Source organism: Marmota flaviventris, chromosome 18 (genome assembly GCF_047511675.1).
Source record: "Marmota flaviventris isolate mMarFla1 chromosome 18, mMarFla1.hap1, whole genome shotgun sequence".
Lineage (NCBI taxonomy): Eukaryota > Metazoa > Chordata > Mammalia > Rodentia > Sciuridae > Marmota > Marmota flaviventris.
In genome coordinates, this window is record NC_092515.1 from 51895807 (window position 1) to 51914684 (window position 18878).

General features: G+C 48.9%; 2 protein-coding genes across 5 annotated transcripts in view; one reads left to right on the top strand and one right to left on the bottom strand.

Annotated features, from left to right (window-relative positions):
- The first annotated feature begins 2855 nt into the window (after window positions 1-2855).
- On the top strand, window positions 2856-10742 carry LOC114090876 (tyrosine-protein phosphatase non-receptor type substrate 1-like). Of its 4 annotated transcripts, none has more exons than XM_027933188.2 (5): window positions 2856-2962; window positions 7799-8158; window positions 8662-8955; window positions 9295-9357; window positions 10271-10742. In XM_027933188.2, exons 1-5 carry the CDS (start codon window positions 2875-2877, stop codon window positions 10570-10572), a joined length of 1107 nt encoding a protein of 368 aa, XP_027788989.2. In that variant the 5' UTR covers window positions 2856-2874; the 3' UTR covers window positions 10573-10742. The 4 variants fall into 4 exon arrangements, with proteins under 4 accessions (XP_027788989.2, XP_027788990.2, XP_027788991.2 ...); XM_027933189.2 differs by having other exon boundaries at window positions 10274-10742; XM_027933190.2 differs by having other exon boundaries at window positions 8755-8955.
- Window positions 10743-12200: 1458 nt separating this feature from the next.
- Window positions 12201-18878, bottom strand: part of Glg1 (golgi glycoprotein 1) — a 118976-nt gene continuing 112298 nt past the window's right edge. The window contains exons 26-27 of the mRNA XM_027933331.3: window positions 17182-17345; window positions 12201-16166 (exon numbers count right to left, since the gene is read on the bottom strand). Coding sequence (XP_027789132.2) covers window positions 16091-16166; window positions 17182-17345 — 240 coding nt within the window. The 3' untranslated portion in view covers window positions 12201-16090. The remainder of the gene's footprint in view (window positions 16167-17181; window positions 17346-18878) is intronic.

Sequence of the window (18878 nt, forward strand, 5' to 3'; positions counted from 1 at the left end):
TTGTCATGGCTTTTTTAATGACCAAACCATAGAGGACACTAGTGTCACTTCTGCCCTATTCCATTAGTCGAGACAGACATAATGTTCTTCCCAGTTTGCTAGACGTAGGGTGAACATCTGTAATCCCAGCAGCTCAGGAGGCTGAGGCAGGAAGATGGCAAGTTCAAAGCCAGCCTCAACAACTTAGCAAGGCCCTAAGCAACTTAGTGACACCCGTCTCTAAATAAGATCTAAAAAAAGGGCTGGGGATGTGGCTCAGTAGTAAAGCACCCCTCTGTTCAATCTCTGGTATGTGTGTGTGTGTGTGTGTGTATTCATTCCCCAGTTTTAATGATATTGGCCAAATTATATTGTTACATCGTGTGCATATATGAACATATAACAACAAATCCCACTATTATGTACAACTATAATGCACTGATGCAAATAGGGAAAATAAATAGATAAATGGAATTGCCTTTATTTTATTTTTTAAAAAATATTTATTTTTTAGTTGTAGTTAGTCACAACTAAAATTTATTTATTTATCTTTATGTGGTGCTGAGGATCAAACCCAGGGCCTCACATGTGCTAGGCAAGCATTCTACCACTGAGCCACAAACCCAGCCCTGGAATTACCTTTAAAAAAGAAGATTTACCCAGCTTTAAGGGAAGGGGCATAGACCCCTACCACTTGATGATAAGGTTGACAATGTTACATTGAAGAAGGGTTTGTGGTATCTGATAAAGGATTTGAATTGAGAACATGTAAAGAACTCAAAATTCAATAAGAAAACAAATTCAATAAAAAATGGGTAAAAGACTGAACAGACATTTGACTAAAGAATATATGTGGACAGTAAATCAGCATATGAAAAGATATGCAACATCATTAGTCATTAGGGAATACAAAACAAAACCACCTACTACACACCTAGTGTAATATCTCAAACAATAACAGTTTTAAAAAGTGACAATACCAGGGCTGGGGTTGTGGCTCAGTGGCAGAGCACTTGCCTAGCATGTGTGGAGCACTGGGTTTGATCCTCAGAACCACATAAACATGAACATAAAATACAGGCAAGCTATCCATCTACAACTACAAAAAAAATTTTTTTTTTTTTTAAATTGACAATACCAGTGTTGTTGGGAACTCTCTTACCCAGCTACTGTGGGAAACGTTTTGGCAGTTTCTTTGGACATTAAACATCCACATGACCCAGCCTCACAGTTCCAAGGTATTTTTCCAGGAAAAATGTAATCTGAACTAGAGAAAAATAGAGACAACCTAAATGTCCATCAGCAGGTGAATGGAAAAGGAAACTGTAATGTGGCCATACAGGGAAATGCAACTCAGCAATAAAGAAGAATTAACTGTAGACACCCACAACAACACGGGCTGCTCTCAAGATTATTAGGTGGAATGAAAGAAGATAAACAAGTGTACATCCGGTATTACTCAATTTCTACAAAAGGCTAGAAAATGCAAACTAGCCTATAGGGATGGTCCATAGGACGGTGGCTGGAAGGGAAGGGAAGGATGGCAAAAAGGAACCAGAGAACTGTTGGGGTGACGGGTATGTTCAATATCTTGGCTGTGATATTTCACAGGTGTAGACATATGTCCACATTTATCTAATTGCATGTTTTTTTTCAAGGTAATGGGCCTTGTACATGCTGGGCAAGCACTATACCACTGAGCCCGTTTAGTTGCATACTTTAAATATGTGCAACTTACTGTGTCAATTATATCTCAATAGAAAGAAATGACCAATATGAGGATGGAAAAGAAAGCAGAGCCCAGGGGACGGGGTACATTGTGGGGGCCATCTTGGGAAATATCTCCTTCTCCCAGGGTTTGCCACACTAGGGTGCTGTGTGCTGAGCGCTTTACCGCAAGGTCATTGGGCCCACTCAACACTGAGAGGGAGGTAAGAGGTGGTTAAATTATTTATTATTGTTATTTTTAACTCTTATCATTGAGCCACAAAGTCTTGGGCCCTGGGAGGAAAGGGGGTTCCAGGGCTTGGGTGGCCGAGGCCTCCTTGAGGCCGATAGGAAGCAAAGGTTCCCACTAGAGAGTAACATGGAGAGGCCATGTGTGGTGGACCTCGGGGTGGAGGTCAAGGCTGAAGAGGCAGGGAGGGGCCAGTACCTCCTGCAGTCCCTCCTGCAGCTCGGATAGGGGGAGTCCTCCCTTCTCCTGCCCATATTTGTCCCTTTGGATAAGTAGAAGCCTGGCCTTCGTCCATTCTCTCTCCCTTTGGCAAGTACAACCCAGGTTTCAACTGGGAACTGCCAGAGGTCCACAAAGATCAACTGACACCCCTCTGCCCTCCCTGGCTTCCAGATGATCTGTGCCTGGTCAGCCTCCTGACCACAGTGATTGGCTTGGCAAATAGGTGACCCAGGATACATCAGCGTCAGCACTTAGCTCTAAATAACAGGAAAGAGATCCTCCTTGAGCTGGGGTGGCTCAGCCACTGGGTGCCAGGTAGGTGTCTCCGCCATCTGGAGAGATCCCGCTGAGGGTCAAATGAAACAGATGGCAGAGCAGAGAACAGGACAGGTGGGTTCCTGACATCACTCTCAAAGCCCATGGATCCAGCCAAGGACCGCCCTAGGACTTGGTGGTTTGGGGGGCCAATAAATCGCCTCCTCTGAGTGGGCTGCAGTTGTGTTTCTTTCTTTGCACCTGAAGCAATGCTCTGGGTTTTACCCCAGTGTTACTCCCTCCGGCCCCCAGACCCAGGGGCTTTCCGATACAGCCCCGGATGTTGGCCCACAACTGCCCTGCACCTGTGTCTGCGCCCGCCCTCCACACTAGGGAGGAAGTAGACACCAAGCCTTGATTCTGAGGCCGCAGAAGGGCTGCACTCTGCGTCCTTGGCTGACATGGACATGATAATCCAACCAAGGCTTCTGAGGGGAGCTGCGTCCAGGCCTGGAGTGGCCCTGCTGCTCTTGCTGCTGTTCATCTCAGGTGAGGTCCTCCCTCCCCCCCGACGAGATCCTCTCTCTCTCCTTTTTTATGGGGGTAGGGTGGTAAGAGATGAATTCCTGTGAAGGAGCCCATTGGGGGCTTCTTAGGCTGGGGTCAGGAACAGAAGCCATGGGCTGGGGATCCCCTACTGTGGGAGCTTGTGGGTCCCTCACTTGCCTCCCAGTGGAGAACCCAGGACCTGAGGGTGGGAGGGCACTGACAAGGGGAAGCTGAAGGGCAGGAAGAGCCCCTCGAACCAGAGCCAGAGAGGCTGTGTTTTGGAAGGCAGAGGAGGTGGTGGTGGGATCACCTACACAATGCTGTCCTAGGTAGGGCACAGGTATAATAGAAACAGGTGACATCAATCACATTGGATCCTAGGACAGTTGGGGGGTTGTGTCAGGAGGGGTACCACACTGGAGTGAGCAGGGTCTGCTGGGATGGGGAGCAGAGGTGGAGCAGGGGAGGCTGAGCCCCACTCAGCACAGGCAGACCTGGGCTGGGCAGGTGTGGGTGGGGAGAGGAGGAGGGTGGTGGAGAGGGCACTTTGAGATGTCATACTCCCTCCACAGTGGGGAATAGGGGCAAGGGGCTTGTTCCTCACTGTAATTTGTGGAAATGAGACCAGAGAGCAACTGAACGTGCCCAGACAAAAAACTAGCCTGGGCGGCTTCCACAAGAGGGTGAGGGATACCAAGGACCGAGAGGCTTCCGGGGCTGCTGGGACTGTGGGAATGCAGGGAACAGGACTAGCCCAGCGAGGTGAGGACAGGAGACTAAAGAAGGAAGTGGTCAGAGTTAAGTGCTGCAGAAAGGTCAAGACGAGACTATTAGGCACAGACTAGGTCTTGGTGTTCGGATGTGGTGGGAGACAGAGGCTTGCTTTTTTCCAAAATGTAAAACCTTCAATTTTTGTTTGTAATAGTAAAGCGTGAAAAATGACATCAAAATGAGTATTCTGGGGCTGGGGTTGTGGCTCAGTGGCAGAGCACTCGCCTAGCACATGCGAGGCCTTGGGTTCGATCCTCAGCACCACATAAAAAAAAAATAAAGGTATTGTGTCCAACTACAACTCAAAAATAAAATAAGAAGAAAAAATTTAAAAAAAATGAGTATCCTTTACAAGGCATGTGATCTCCTGCACTCCTATCCCCACCCAGTGCCAATCTGTGGTTTCACACACTCACTCCCAGTGATGGAATATGGAATATGGAGCAATGGGTCACAAGCATGTAGGAGAGTTCAGTCCCTCCACGCATTTGCCAAGATGAAAGATTACCTGCTGTTTTATTCTCAGCCTTTCAGGGGCAGATGCTGCTGTCTCCTTGCTTTTCCGATTGAGATTGGGCACTTTGTCATGTTTATTGATCTTATGGATTTCCTCTTTTGTGAAGGATCAGCTCAAGTCTTTTACACATTTTTCTGTCGGTTTGTTGATTTTTTTTTTTTTTTTTTTGGTACCAGGGATTGAACCCAAGGGCGCTTAACCACTGAGCCACACCCCTAGTCCCTTTTATTTTTTATTTTGAGATAGGGTCTCTTTCACTAAGTTGCTTAGGGCCTTGCTAAATTGCTGAGGCTGGCTTTGAACTTGTGATCCTCTTGTCTCAGCCTCCTGAGTAGCTGGGATAACAGGTGTGTGACACCAAATCCAGCTAGACATGATGTCCTTTACCCCTAAAGCTGTCCGTTGGTATTTCCTAAAAATAAGGAATCTCCTTATATAATACAGTACAACAATCAAAATCAGAAAATTGACCTTGATAAAATATGATGACAACTATGGATCCTACTCAAGTTATACTGGTTGTCTCACCAATATTATTATTATTTTTAAAATTTTTTTTAGTTATACATGGGCACAATATCTTTATTTTGTTTATTTATTTTTATGTGGTGCTGAGGATCAAACCCAGGCTCTCACACGTGAGAGGCGAGTGCTCTACTGCTGAGTCACAACCCCAGCCCCAATCTCACCAATATTATTTAGAGCTAAATAAAAATCTTTTTATTTTCTGGCGCAGGGACCCAATCTAGAATCCCACACTGCTTTCAGTTCTCACGGCTCCTTAGTCTCTACTCCAGAGCAGCCCTTTGCCTCTGCTTGCATGACAGGTAGCCTGTGCCTCATTCTGGGTTGTCGCTTCCTCTTGATTAGATTCCAACTCTGCATTTCTGACAAGAGTACCTCGGAAGGACGTTGTGTCCTGGGCGCACTGCAGCAGGACATGTGGTGCCTTCTGTCCCATTGCTGATGATCTCAGCCTCCATCGGGTTGTTCTCTAGTGTAAATTACTATTTTTTCCCTCTTTATAGTTAACGAGTAATTTGTCCCCAAGCACCCTGAGAATACGTGAACATTCCCATGCTCAATACACAAGAAAGTGAACAAAACCAAAACCCCTGAACTCTCACCCACTAGTTTTATTGTTCACTGATGAGTCTGGCCGAGACAATTTACTGTGGTTGTTGTCAAATGGCAATTTTCTTTTTCCTCCCTCCCTCCCTCCCTTCCAGGGATTGAACTCAGGGGCACTTAATGCTGAGCCACATCCCCAGCCCTATTTTATATTTGATTTAGAGACAGGGTCTCACTGAGTTGCTTAGAACATCTCTAAGTTTTTGAGGCTGGCTTGAACTTCCAGTTTTCCTGCCTGGGATTATGCTTGGTGGATGGTGATTTTCTGACTCTCTAAGCCCTTCTACTTGTACTAGTTGGAAGTCTGTGGACTGAGATTTTGACTGTATTGTGTCTGCCTCTCAGGTACCTCTAGTCTGGGCCTAGCTATCCAAGGCTTTCAACGAAATTCTACAATATTCACCAACGTCTCTGCTTTACCCCCCCCACTCTCTCTCCATTAGTTTCCTTTTTGTATTTTATTTTCAGCACACAAAAAGCATACATAAAAGAATAACAATGAGGGCTGGGGATGTGGCTCAAGCGGTAGCGTGCTCGCCTGGCATGCGCGCAGCCCTGGGTTCGATCCTCAGCACCACATACAAACGAAGATGTTGTGTCCGCCGAAAACTAAAAAATAAATATTAAAAAATTCTCTCTCTCTCTTAAAAAAAAAAAAGAATAACAATGAAAATCCCCACCACACAGCTAACAAAGTACTCCGCCCACCTCTCCGGTGTTTTCGGTGGGAGCACATGGTCTTGTGAACCAGCACTCGATCTCTTGGCTCTTCATTTTCTAAAAAGCAATGACAGACTCACCATATCTATCTCCTTTCCGAATCCTACCTTCTCCAATATTTCTTTACATCTTTTAAAACTAGAAACGTGAAATTTGGGGGCTGGCGCACTGGGTGTTTAACTCTTTCAATTTACTGATGGGAAAATTAAGGCCCAGCAAGAGGAAATGGGTCACTCCTAGTCAAGCAGCAAGAGGAAAGAGCGAAAGGAGGATTCTGCTCTACTAGTAACTTACAAGATTAATCTGTAATTAGCGTCCTAGAATATTCACACGATCCTATGTGTACCAAGTCATCAGGTGCCTAATTACACACTGGCTAGCATTGCTTGCTGCTGCTTCATGTTTTGGTTTTTCTCAACTAGTCTTTAAGTTCCTTTTCATTAGGGCATATCTCTTAAATCTCTGCCTAGAGCTCAAGACTTAACATATGTGTAAGATTTGTACCAACAATGTGCCAGGTGCTGGACCAATCACTTTACATGCATTTTTTTTTTTGGGGGGGGTACTGGGAATCGAACCTAAGAGCACCATTAACCATTAAGCTATACCCCCAGCACTTCCGACACCCCCCCCCCCACCACCACCGCCAGACAGAATCTTGCTAAGTTGCTTAGGATCTTGCTGAATTGCTGAGGCTGGCCTGGAACTTGAATCCTCCTACCTCAGTCTCCCAAGTAGCTGGGATTACAGGTATGTGCCACTGTGCTGGGCCCATATTCATTTTTTTCATTTACTCTTCATAATAATTACTGATATTATTATAAATCTGCTATATATTAATATGTGCTATTTTTCCCCTCCAACTAATGGGAAACAGAGGCTCTAAGATCTTCATCTTAGAATCTCCCAACATCGCACAGCAATCTGTGACACAGTTCAAACTCCAGACCTCTAGCTTTGAAGCCTGTGTTCTTCCCATTCAGCTAGGTTGCTTCTTCTTGAATATACCTGTTAGACAAGAGGTGCACTGTTTCGCACCACAGTGAAGAGCACAACTGATAGATGTTCTCACAGATTTTGGTTCAGTTTGCAGGGCATCCCTGGGACAAAGGAAGTGTTTGTAGATGGAGAAATGCCACTCATATGTTTGTTATCAAAAATAGTCCTCTAGCCAGGTGTGGTTCCCTTGACAATAATCCCAGTGACTGGGGAGGCTGAGGCAGGATGATTATAAGTGCAAAGCCAGTCTCAGCAACTTAGTGAGGTTCTAAGCAACTCAGCGAGACCCTGTCTCTAAATAAAATACACACACACACACACACACAAAAGGGCTACTGGGGATGTGGCTCAGTGGATGAGTGCCCCTGAGTTCAATTCCTAATAACAAAAGTAAAAACAAAAAAGTTTCCCAGTAGCAGAACTTTCGTCTCTTGGTCTCTATTATAACCCAAATGCCAAAAACAGAGTCTGGCACATGCGAAGCAGGCATCAGTATTTCCTGAGTGAATCTGCAGTTGCCTTGACTATTGCTTACTCATGACCCTTTGCTTATTTTCCTACTGAGGTTTATCTTTTCCTTACAGAACTGTAGTGGTCCTTGAATCTTCTGGTGTTTCCCACATGCTCACCCTAAGCTGAGCACCTAATACATGATCCTGGAGTTGTGTCCAGTGGGTGACTGTCCCTTTGCCTCTTAGGTGCCACAGAGGCCCGCCTGCCCTTGCTGTCCCAGCCTCAGCCTTCTGTGCTGAGTGGGCAAGGCAACCCGCAGATCTTGTGTGTGGTGCAGGACGTTCCCATTGCGGCCCACGTCTTGTCCTGGTACCAGCAGCTGCAGGGCCATGGTCCCACCTTCCTACTGAGTCAGCGACAAGGGGCTCCCCCGACCTACGGCTTGGGTGTGAATCCCCGCTTCCTGGCAGAAATGGATCTGGCCCAGAATACTGCACGCCTCACCGTGGGCAATGCCAGCCCTGCTGACGAGGGCATCTACTACTGTGCCATGTGGTTCTCAGGCCTGTATCTCTTTGGAGAGGGGACGCGTCTGTTCTATCAGGGTGAGTCCCAGAGCCCTGGATCCCCTAGTGTGTAGGGCTACAGTAGGGTAGCGGGGGCCTTGGGAAGAAAGCCACAGAACCGTCTGGGGGGACCCTTGGCTGCAGGGGTGGAGGGAAGGTGAGAAGGACTGCGGAGAGTGGACTGCTGCTGAGGGAGATGGACACACACCGCAACCCCCGACCTCTGGGTGGGGGGGAAAGGCGACTGGAGAGCAGTAGTCATCCCTCCCCTGCCCTGCAGCAGGGTTGCTGGAGGCCCAGGAGGGAAGGTGCATGTGGCAGAGACCAGCTCTGAGCTCATATTCTGCTGCACAGGGTGGAGGCTGGCTGTGGGGACCAAGCAGATCCCAGGAAAGGAAGGCAGTTGCCGGGAGCTGGGAGGAAGGCTGGGGAAAGCAGAAAGGAAGGAGGGACTCTCCAGGCCCCAGGAAGGAAGGGCGTGCAGGGCCGTGGTCTGAAGGAGGCTGGTGGCGTTAGGGGACACCCTCTGTCACTCCCCACAGCGGAGGTGCAGGCTCCTGCTCTCCCACCACCAGTGCTGAGCCTGTTCATCCCAGCCTCCGGTCCTCCCTCTGTCGCACTGTGTGTGGCCTTAGGACAGCACCCAGCCCCTCTGAGGATCTCCTGGGTACTGAGAGGCCAACACCGGGAGGAGGACGAGTTCACAGGGAGGCCTGGGGGACCCCTGGTCAGCTGGCTGCAGCTGCCTCGGGAGGCTGCAGGGACGACCGTGAGCTGCCAAGGCCTGCACCAGAGCGGGGCCATCGAGGCCGCACTGTACTTGCCTGGCGGCCCAGGTGAGTAGGGGGCCAGGGGCTGTGCGCATCTGCCTCCCCCAGCCTCTCAGGCCCCGTACACCCTAAACCTGCTGTATTCCATCTTCCTTTGTGAATCTCCATCTTAGGAACATCACAGAGACCCCAAATACCAGACGGACCAGACAGGCCCTACTGTGTGTGACAAAGCACGTCCTGCTTGGCCCTGCCTAAAGGACCTGGCCTTTGAGGCCTCTTCAATGAAGTTGGGGACAGTTGCCTATGAGGACAGTTGCCACTAGCTGCTATCCCTCCAGAACTCTGTTCTCTGGTGGTGAATGCCTATTTCAAGTTATTTGAAGGCTGTGTGTTCTGTTGCAGGGTGCAAAGAGCTGGACCCGAACTGGAATGAAACTCATGAGAGCAGTGGAGACATCCCTCTTGGTATGGACCCCTAGAGGCTGACCTGTGGTGAAGTCATGCTTTTTGACTTCCACCTACCATGTCAAATACGTTCACTCAGTTGGCAGAGGACTGAGTGTTTCCCAGGGCAAACATCCTGTGAGGGAGTCTGGAAGCCCCAGTCAGACGCTGAGCCAAGGTTACAGTGCAGAAAAGATGTGCTGAGAGTCCTGTTAGGACCACAGCATCTGGGCAGGGACGGGGAAGGGGAGAAGCCTCCTGCCAGAGGGAGCTGTAGCCGAGCCCTGAAGTGAGACAGCTAGGGAAGAGCACCTGGGCTCCTCCAGATTCTTGCCCAATCTGCCTGGCCCCCTGGGTGAGTCCTTCACCTTCTCTGGGCCTCAGATGCACCCACTGCCCCACACACGCAGTACTGAGGCTTCCGAGTGGCCAAAAAGTGACCACTTTACTTGGCAGAATGGAAGCCTTGCTGTTCCAGCTGTGAAAAGGGAAATGCAGGCATCCCTACGTATCTGCAGGGGTGGGATATTCTAGAACAAAACCCCGGCAGATACCAACATCCACAGACATGTAAGTCCCTTATAGAAAAGGGGTGGCATTCGTATATAATCTATACTTCTGTATACTTGAAACCACCTCCAGATTACTTATACTAAATACAATGTAAATATTATGCAAATAGTTGCTATACTGAATTGTTTAGAGAATAATGACAGAAAAAAAATAGTAGAGGTGTTCAGTACAGTCACAACCCCCTGTGCCACCCCAGAGGATTTTCACTCCTTAGACGCAGAACCCAAGAACACAGGGGGCAGGAATATAAACACTTCCAAGGATGAAAGGAGCCAGAGAGAAAGCTCTCTGGAAGGCACCAGGGCAGGGACAGTGAGGACACACTTCAGAGGCTTGGCAGCCCCTCCCTCTGTCTCCACAGCAGAGCTGGAGCACACGCTGACTGCCGTCACCTACTGCTACCTGGGGCTGCTGGGTGCCACTCCCCTTTATGGCCTGATCCTGGTGGCTCTCTGGAGGAATCGCTGCTGCCTGGGCCACCTGCAGGTGTCTCCCACCCAGGAGGCTCCAGCAGACGCTGGGGATTCCAGGCCTCAGGAAGGCAGGGGGCACAGTCCTGCCAGGGCCCTGGAGGATGAAGCACCAAGCCCCAGCGACCTGCAAGACCTCACGGAGGCTGCCTGCGCTCCAGCCTCCACCAGCATTCAGCCAGCTTCCTCCTAGTCCCCGCCCCTCCTTACTCCTCTGCTCCCTCTTTCCTCCTCCCGGTTGCCCAAGTTTCTCCACAAATAGAGTCTCTGAGCAAACATGGCTGTGCTGTGCTGTGTTGGGCAAGGGAGGTGGGATCCAGACCAGGGCAGTAGTACTTGGGGAGGACAGTCCAAGGAGTCTCAGGACCCAGACCCCACGGCCCCTGGACCCTGATAGGTGGCTGGGGTCTCCCTTTGGTCATTCAAGTGCAAAGGTGTCCAGTTGGTCAGAGGTGAAGTTTTTGGACACTGGCAGCTGGAAGAGGCCCCACCCCCTCATCAAGTGAGAGTCACATGGCCTAAGTCCCCACCAGGCTTTTGGCTAAAGCCCTTTTAAATTGTAACTCCCTTTGAGGACAAATGCCAAATGCATCCTGGAGCTCCAAGCCTGGATTCAGCCACTTCCTAAGTTCCACTGAAGCAGGAAAGCCTCTCAAAGCCACTCAGGGCCTCTGTGACCAGACTCCACACATCAGCTGATGGCTGCCCAAGGCCCTAGACAAGAGTGTTTGTAGCTAGGACTCAGAAGTTCCCAAAATCTCATTCTCTACTCTTCAATGCTTCACCTTCCCCTGGCCTCAACTTCATGCCCTGACCCACCAACTCCTAAGTGACAGCTGCCTATATGGGTGGGAGGAGTTCTGAGGAGCCCAGGTCCCAGGTCAACACTTCTTCTCTCCCTGCATAGCCCACCAATTGAATCTTGAATCACCATATGGACATAACTACTTCAAAACTTCCTGCCACCAGGCGCATTCCTTAAGCTAGTAACTTTTTTTTTTTTTTTAATGCTGGGGATTGAACACAGGGCTTTGTGCATGTGAGGCAAGCACTCTACCAACTGAGCTAAATCCCCAGCAATTTTTTTCCTTTTTGATGTTACTAGGGATTGAACCCAAGTGTGCTAACCACTGAGTGACATCCTCAGCCCTTTTTGAGACAGGATTTTGCTAAATTGCTGAGGCTGGCTTTGAACTGGAGATCCTCCAGAGTCCCTGGGATTACAAGTGTGTGCCATTAAGCCCCCTCCACCGCCCTGCCCCCCAGCAAAGTAACAGGATTTATCAGAGTAATAGAGAGAAAGCAATGCTTCTAAAGGGGAAGGTGGGCCCAAGAGAGGGATCCCTAAGCTTTTAACTTTTAACACCCAGATGCAAATCAGCTTTGCTGAGAGTGGAATAGAAGGAAATGCTCAGGAAGGGCATCCAGGGAAGGCCAAGGACACAGGGCGGGGCTTTGGGTAGGGACAGGACTGAGCAGAAGGGGCAGTCAGTGGCAGAGCTGAGCGCAGGCACCACTTGCAGGACCAGCCATCTATGTGAAGCACCTCAAGGAGAGGTTCCAGGGCTGTGCCCCAGGACAAGGCCTTAATCACATCATGGGAATGGGTAATTTTGCACTCATCATCCTGAAAACTCCAGATGTGACTCCTCAGCCCTGTCCTGGCATAGAGAGAACAGGAACAGAGGTCCCTTCTCTTCGAACATCTTGCAGTCCTACTCTGGTGGGCCCTCAGCTGTGACCTGAGGACCTCACTGGCAATTCAGTCATTGCCGACACCTCTGAACACTTGGAGATTTCTCCCAGTCACCACAGAGAAGATTTAACAAGTACAAACCTGCAAACTCTTTATTAAATTCTCCCGTTTCATCTGTACAGAAAAAAATGCACACTATGTTCAGAATCTCAGTAACATCTCAAAATTACACAGCATGAACATGTAAAAACAAGGAACTGCCGGGATTCTATACATAGAAAGGAAACCCATTTACAAAAGAGGCTTGTTAATTGTACTTTTCTTTCGAGAGAAAAAAAAAAAAAAAAAGGTCAAGAGGCCTAAGATTTCACACAGGACTGCCGTGCAGCCTGTCCTGCCAGGACTGAGCTGGGGGCTTTGAGCTGGAGGCAGCCACTTGGGAAGCTTGCTGCCCGGTGCACTAGTGTGATCTGGGCACCTGTTCCAACCACCTGTTGCCCGGCAGAGGGAGGTCCAGATGTCAGCTCTACGCTGCGGGGAAGGCAAACACAACACAGGCACTGTCCACACCACTTCCTTGTTGGGAAGATCTCTCCACTGTGCAGGGCCTAGTGTCCCCTGGGTTGCAGGGGAGAAGAGGGAAGAGGAGATCCCCATCAGGACCTCATTACCACCAATCTGCTGACTGATCCATCTTTGTGCTCCAGGTAACAAAACAGTCCCTAGGTCCCCACATCAGACTCACTGGATGGCTTGGGAAGAATGTGAGCCTGAAGTGCAGTCTGGGTTTAAGATTCACATGTTGTATGAGGTCTGGGTAGGAAGGGGGACTCATCTTCAAACTTGACTGCCCTTACAGGTAGCCTGGTCCTCTCTGGTGGAGGGACAAAGGGGGAGTGTAGTTATGGATGGCAAATCAAACACAAATGGAGAGGGGGAAGGCCAGGCAAAAGATCCTGTCCAAGTCCCGTTGGGAATCAAAGCCAAGAGATGGAGAGGTGACAGGAGAGAAGTAATGTGAATCCCCAACAGAACTAAGGACACTAGGGCGCTGTACATTGTAAAATTACTTCGGTGTGCTCAAATAGTGAGCAATCAAAGGGCATGGAGTTGAGTTTTGTAAAACTCCTAAGAAGCTAAAGTATAAGTTAACATTTCAAAATACACAAAATTAAAAAGCCACATTCTTCTTTTGATTCTATGATCACAATTTGGAGTATTGGTGCCAGGCTGGAATGGATGACTTCTGAGGGCTTCAATCCAGCTAGCTTTTCTCATCCTCTTACTGAGATACTGAGATCCATCACATGTGGAGAAGGCTTGTTTTGTGATGGGGCAGGGGAAGGTCTTATCTCGGAGGGACTTAAGACCAGCTAGCAAAGGAGACCCAGGAAGTGCCCCCATGACTCATACTAGGGAGATCGTTTGGACAGAAGTGGTATTATTATCCTGAAGGTGGAGAGGATGGGGATAGTTCCAGAAGTCACAATGACGTACAAGAGTGAATATTCTCTTGTGAAGGTTGAGGGACATTAGCCACATAATTTCCTTACCAATCTAATAAAATATAAATGTCAGCATCCTTGCCGTTGGATTCTTCTATCAGTTGACCCCAGGAAGCAGGAAGACATGGAATTTTAATCTCTTTCTGCCACATCTCCTAGGAAAGCAGTCTCTTCCCCATGTCCTCCAGCCTGCTGGGCCACACAGGAGAGATGAGACCACCAGAGTGCTGCAGCGAGTTCCCAGCAGCACCAGCTCATAAACACTAGCTCCTCCACAGCCCTCGAGTCCCCTAGCTTCTAAGGACACACTAGCACTGGCTCAGACAAATCAACTGGATCCACAGAACTGGGGCTAGAGCAGGGAACCAGAGGGTCTCCTGGGAGTGTAGGGAATGAGGGCTTTCCCCAGAGGGCATCCAAGCCTTTGGTATGGCTCCCCTGTCAGTGCTCCCTGCCAGCAGACCAGCCTTGGGACAGCAGCAACAGCAGAAAAGTCCAGGGACACACCAAGATAAAGAAGTATCCCAGGCATGGAACTCTCCTTCTGTGGGAGAAAGTCTTAGAAGGTGCAGATCTTGTTTGGCATTCTGTCCAGATCTCTGACCTTCCGACCACAGTGCCTCTAGCCCAGGAACCTGGGTCCTGGAGACTCAAGAGGACTGGAACACTGTGTCCAAGAGTGAGATGCTGGTGAGACCTGGCTGCTGTAATTTGTCAAGCTCCTGAAGCCTTGTCCCAAACATTCTGCTTTTTACATGCTTGTTTGTGGGCTCTATATCAGAAGAGAGAAAGGCCAGAGTTCATTGCCGGCTCCTGTAGTCGGGCCTGGGTTCCTCTTCTTGACTAGCTTCAACTACCTGATTCATACCCATGATGCACCCCGGGGTGTCTTACAACTTGCTGTTAGGCCAAATGAAGTGCAGAGTGGGTGAGTAGGCTGCCAATGCAGATGGCATTGGGTTCCCTGGGCTTAGAAAAACTTGCTCAAGACTAGGTATGGGACTCTCAAGAGCCAGGCACAGAAAACCACTCCAAGGAGGATGGTGAAGACTCCCTTGAAACAAGCAGCCGAAGACACCAGCAGAGTTACTCTTTCTCTCTCTCTTTTTTAACACTACTGGGGATTGAACTCAGGGACTCAAACAGGCTAGGTAAGTGCTCCATCACTGAGCTACACTGCAGCCCTTTCCATTTTCGAGATGGGGTCTTGATAAGCTGCTCCAGCTAGCCCCCTGAACTTGTGATCCTCCCACCTCAGCCTTCTAGTAGATGGGATTATGGGTATTTACCACCATGCCTGGCCTTATTCTGAACAGTTCTAAAAATAACAAACATTTAAAGAACCAAACTCATCAGACCTCCAAATCTGCTGCAGACAATTAATGGGATTTTCTGTCAGTTCACAAAGAATATTGAGATGCACTAGAACCACAAGGATGTTTTCCATATATTGGGAAGGAAGCTGCAGGTATGGGAATGATACTCCCCACCCCAGTCTAATGGTGAATACTAATCCCTGTCCTGCAAACCACGCTGACGTGCACTGGAGACCTGCGTTCCCATGGGATGGTCCCAGTTCTGGATATCAAGCCCCAGTTCCTAGAGAGGGAGGGACCCTCTGACCAACTCAGCTTTGTTGGCAGCATGTAGGGGTGGCAGCTGCTTACATTGTAGGTGTCGCAAGAATCACGAGACTGAAGACTCCCAGGAGAGCTGCTGAGAATCAGAAGACCCTAAGAGGCGGACTGAGGGACTGGACAAAGCAGCTCAGCAGCCTCCCTGAAGATTTGTATTACTCTAAGCAGGGAACTTACAGCAACTTCTGGAACCCATTCCCTCCAGGAAAGACAGCAAACAGGGGAAAAAAAAAAAGGATAAAAACCACAGTATTCCAATGTTATGTCAGTCAGTTAGACAAGGAGTAATCTGGATCGACTGATCCACAACTGACACGGCTTGCACTGAACACACTCCAGGGAAGACAATGTCACTCAGGTACCGCGGCACTCAACAGTGTGAAGGAGAGGCAGGAAGAGGAAGGGCAATGCCAGGGGGCCTCGGTCTATGTGGACAGTTTTAGGCACGTGATTTATAATACTTTGTGGACGTCTAACAGGTTAATAAAATATATATTATATAAATATATCTCCTACTGTACATGCTGCCCTCCTACACAGCCACAGTGACGCCAGGCCCCAAGCTCAATCAAAGGAGAGCCTGGCCGAACCTCGACGCCTGGGCTCCTCCTCCTCTGCCCCACACCTGCATCTCCACGCTGGAGCAACAAGGGAGAACAGCCAGCAGTGTTGTTCCCATAAAGCTTCAGAAAGCTGATGAATCACCAAAAGACCACATTTAGCCAGTGCCTACTATAGCGGGAACACACAGCAAATGGACAGAAAAAAGAACGGAGAAAATCTCCATCTTTTAATGTAATCACTTTCCACACCCCTTCACGCAGAGGCACGGAGGAGCTTGTCTGGGAAATTCACCTGGAGCGTGCAGAAAGGTCAGGCTGGATGGTCAGTCACATCCTGAGGCCTTGCTAAATCTTTATAGGTCATTGTCTCTGACCTGTATTGCAGCCTGAAAAATAAAGCCAAGTGAGTCAGATCTCTGTTCTTCCTTCCTGCTCTGCTGCCTACCCCAGTATACCCCTCTCCTCAGTCACTGTCTCCTGGAGAAGAAGAGAACTTCTGAAGTGACCGTACCCTCGGCAGGGCCAACATAGACGTGATAGTCCACACCATCCTGGAGAAGAAAGATGATGGGGTCCTGCTGTGTAGACTCAGAATCCAGCCTCCCAGTGCAGATCAGTGGACTGTCCTGCTTCACGGACCTCTGACCCAGAAGAGCCAGGCTGCCCTCCCCAAGGCTCATGGCTGACTGCACCGGGTGAGGAGATCACAGAAACACCCTAGCTGTGGGACTTGACTAGTTGCAGTTCATTTTGGGCGGGAGCTGGAAGGTATCACTGCTTCAACAGAAACCACAGGCCCCACAGAGGCTGGTTAGTGGTTTTCCAGTCCCTGGTGAAGTCTTTGCCCTGATCCAGCCCAAAGGTGCTTCTGGGAGATGAGCCAGACTCTCAGGGATGGCGTGCTGGGGTATGCATCCCCTCCTAGTCCTGCCTTTGTCTGACACAGTTACAGGGAAGAAATAACCCTGTGGCCCAAGTCAAAACTGGAGGAGGACATGTGTTACTATGTACATTTTTTTCTTTCTTTAAAAATTTCTCCCCCCCCCCTTTTTTTGGTGGTTTTTTAAAAAAAAGTGTTTTGAGTTGCAGGTCAGGTGAGTCGGTTCTGGAAGTGTCGGTAGTCCTGTTGGTACAGAGATATGTCTACAGGCAGGCAAACCCAAGTATGCCAACAATGGCAACCACCAAAGCGGCCAGTTGCTGATGCTGCAGACAGCGGCGGAGGAGAATACCGTGGACGTAGCCAGGTCTGGACGGGACAATGCAGTGGGCACCTGCTGCTGCTCTATCGTGGGTGATGGTGCCACCTCTTAGAAGGGCGAGGTGAGGGTACACTATACAGGAGGCTGTACAGACTGGGCACTGGGCAGGTAGTTCCTTTGGTGGTCAAGGAGGCTCTACCTGTCCTTGAGCTCTCGTGTCACTCGCTTGGTGATCCGTCCACACATCAGGCCAATCAGGAACAATATACAGATGCTCCCACTGATTACAGAGAGGATGTAGTTCTTCGATGGGGAGGTCATCACTTGCATGGCGAGATCAGAGAAGCCGTCTGCTGGGGCCACCTGGAAGGAGATAAGAACGTGACCCTAGAGGCAGAGCTGGATGGCTATGGTGCTAAGTCTAACTTGCTCCCACAATTCCTAGTTTAATTTATGTCTTTTCTTTTAGGGAAGGAGAGAAAAATCAACACATAGATAGAACTTTTTTCCCTTATCATAGAACTACATATGTCCACTGCACAAAATTCAGACACATAAAGTTACAAAGAGAGGAGATCACTCTCAATTTCTCCATAGTGACCTCCACTGCTGGTACATTAACAGCCAGCCTCTTGCACTGTGGACTCGTCCATGTCAGTCTGGGCAAGAGCTCTGTGTATTTTACCAGCAAATCTCATAGCTCCTATATTACAAATGAAAACCCAGCGGCTCAGGGTTAGATGTGACTTGCACAAAGCTATGGATTCCTATATATTTTGATTTCTACTCTTCATTATGTTGCTCCCTTTTTGAAAACAAAGACAAAACTTGAGATTTTGTTATATGCTATTTCTCTATATTGACTTTACTCACCATTAGAAAACAAGCATCGCCCACATCAAAAACAAGATACAATAACACGATGACATCATGTATTCACCAAGCACCAGTCATGTGCACCCTTTTTTAGTACTAAGGATTGAACCCAGGGGCACTCTACCACTGAGCTACAGCCCCAGCCCTTTTGAGACAGGGTCTCATTAAGTTGCCAAGGCTGGCCTCAGACTTGCGATCCTCCTGCCTCAGCCTCCAGAGTCAAGGGATTACAGGTGTGCACCTGGCTTCACTACTATTCACCCTCCATTTCCACTGTTTTCACCAATGCACTCTATGATAGCCTGCTACAACACAATCAGGACCAGAAGGTTCTCCGTGTGTACATGTAGATGTTCTCTGAGTCTCAACCTGGCGCTCTGTGCTGCTCCTATGTTCACCTCGTGTACACAGAACAGAGCAGGGAGGCATGGGATTTATGAGATGTGAGCACCCACATTTGCTAAACATGCAGTGAGTCACTCTGAGGCAATGTGAAGTAGCTCAAAGGAGCAGAAGCTAGTGAGGGAAGAATGGATGGAATGGTGGGTGCTCTAACTGAGGGCTTCACAATGACTTTTTTCCCTTGGGAGGAATGAAAGGAAGATAGACTGCTGTGACAAACATGATCCCACCTGGGCATTTCCCTTCCGACTAGGTATGCAGGCTTTCTTTGCGGGTTCACTCCTGCCATGTTACCCTTGACCTTTTTTTTGAGACCAGGGTCCTACTACATAGCCCAGGCTGGCTTCAAATTCCTGGGCTCAAGGGATCCTGCTGCCTCAGGCTTCTGAGCATCTGGACTACAGGGGTGTACCACTGCATCCAGCTTATTCAACCTTGACCTTTAAGCAGATGGGTGACCAAGGGACACTGGTCAAGAAGGAGAGGAGATCCTGTGGTCACTGTCTCAACCTAAGGTCACTAGGAAAGTTTACTCCAGTGTGGGTCAATATAAAAGCATGGATTGAGAAACCTGAGGCAGTTTGGACAAGTCATAATCTCTGAAGTCAGTATCCTCCA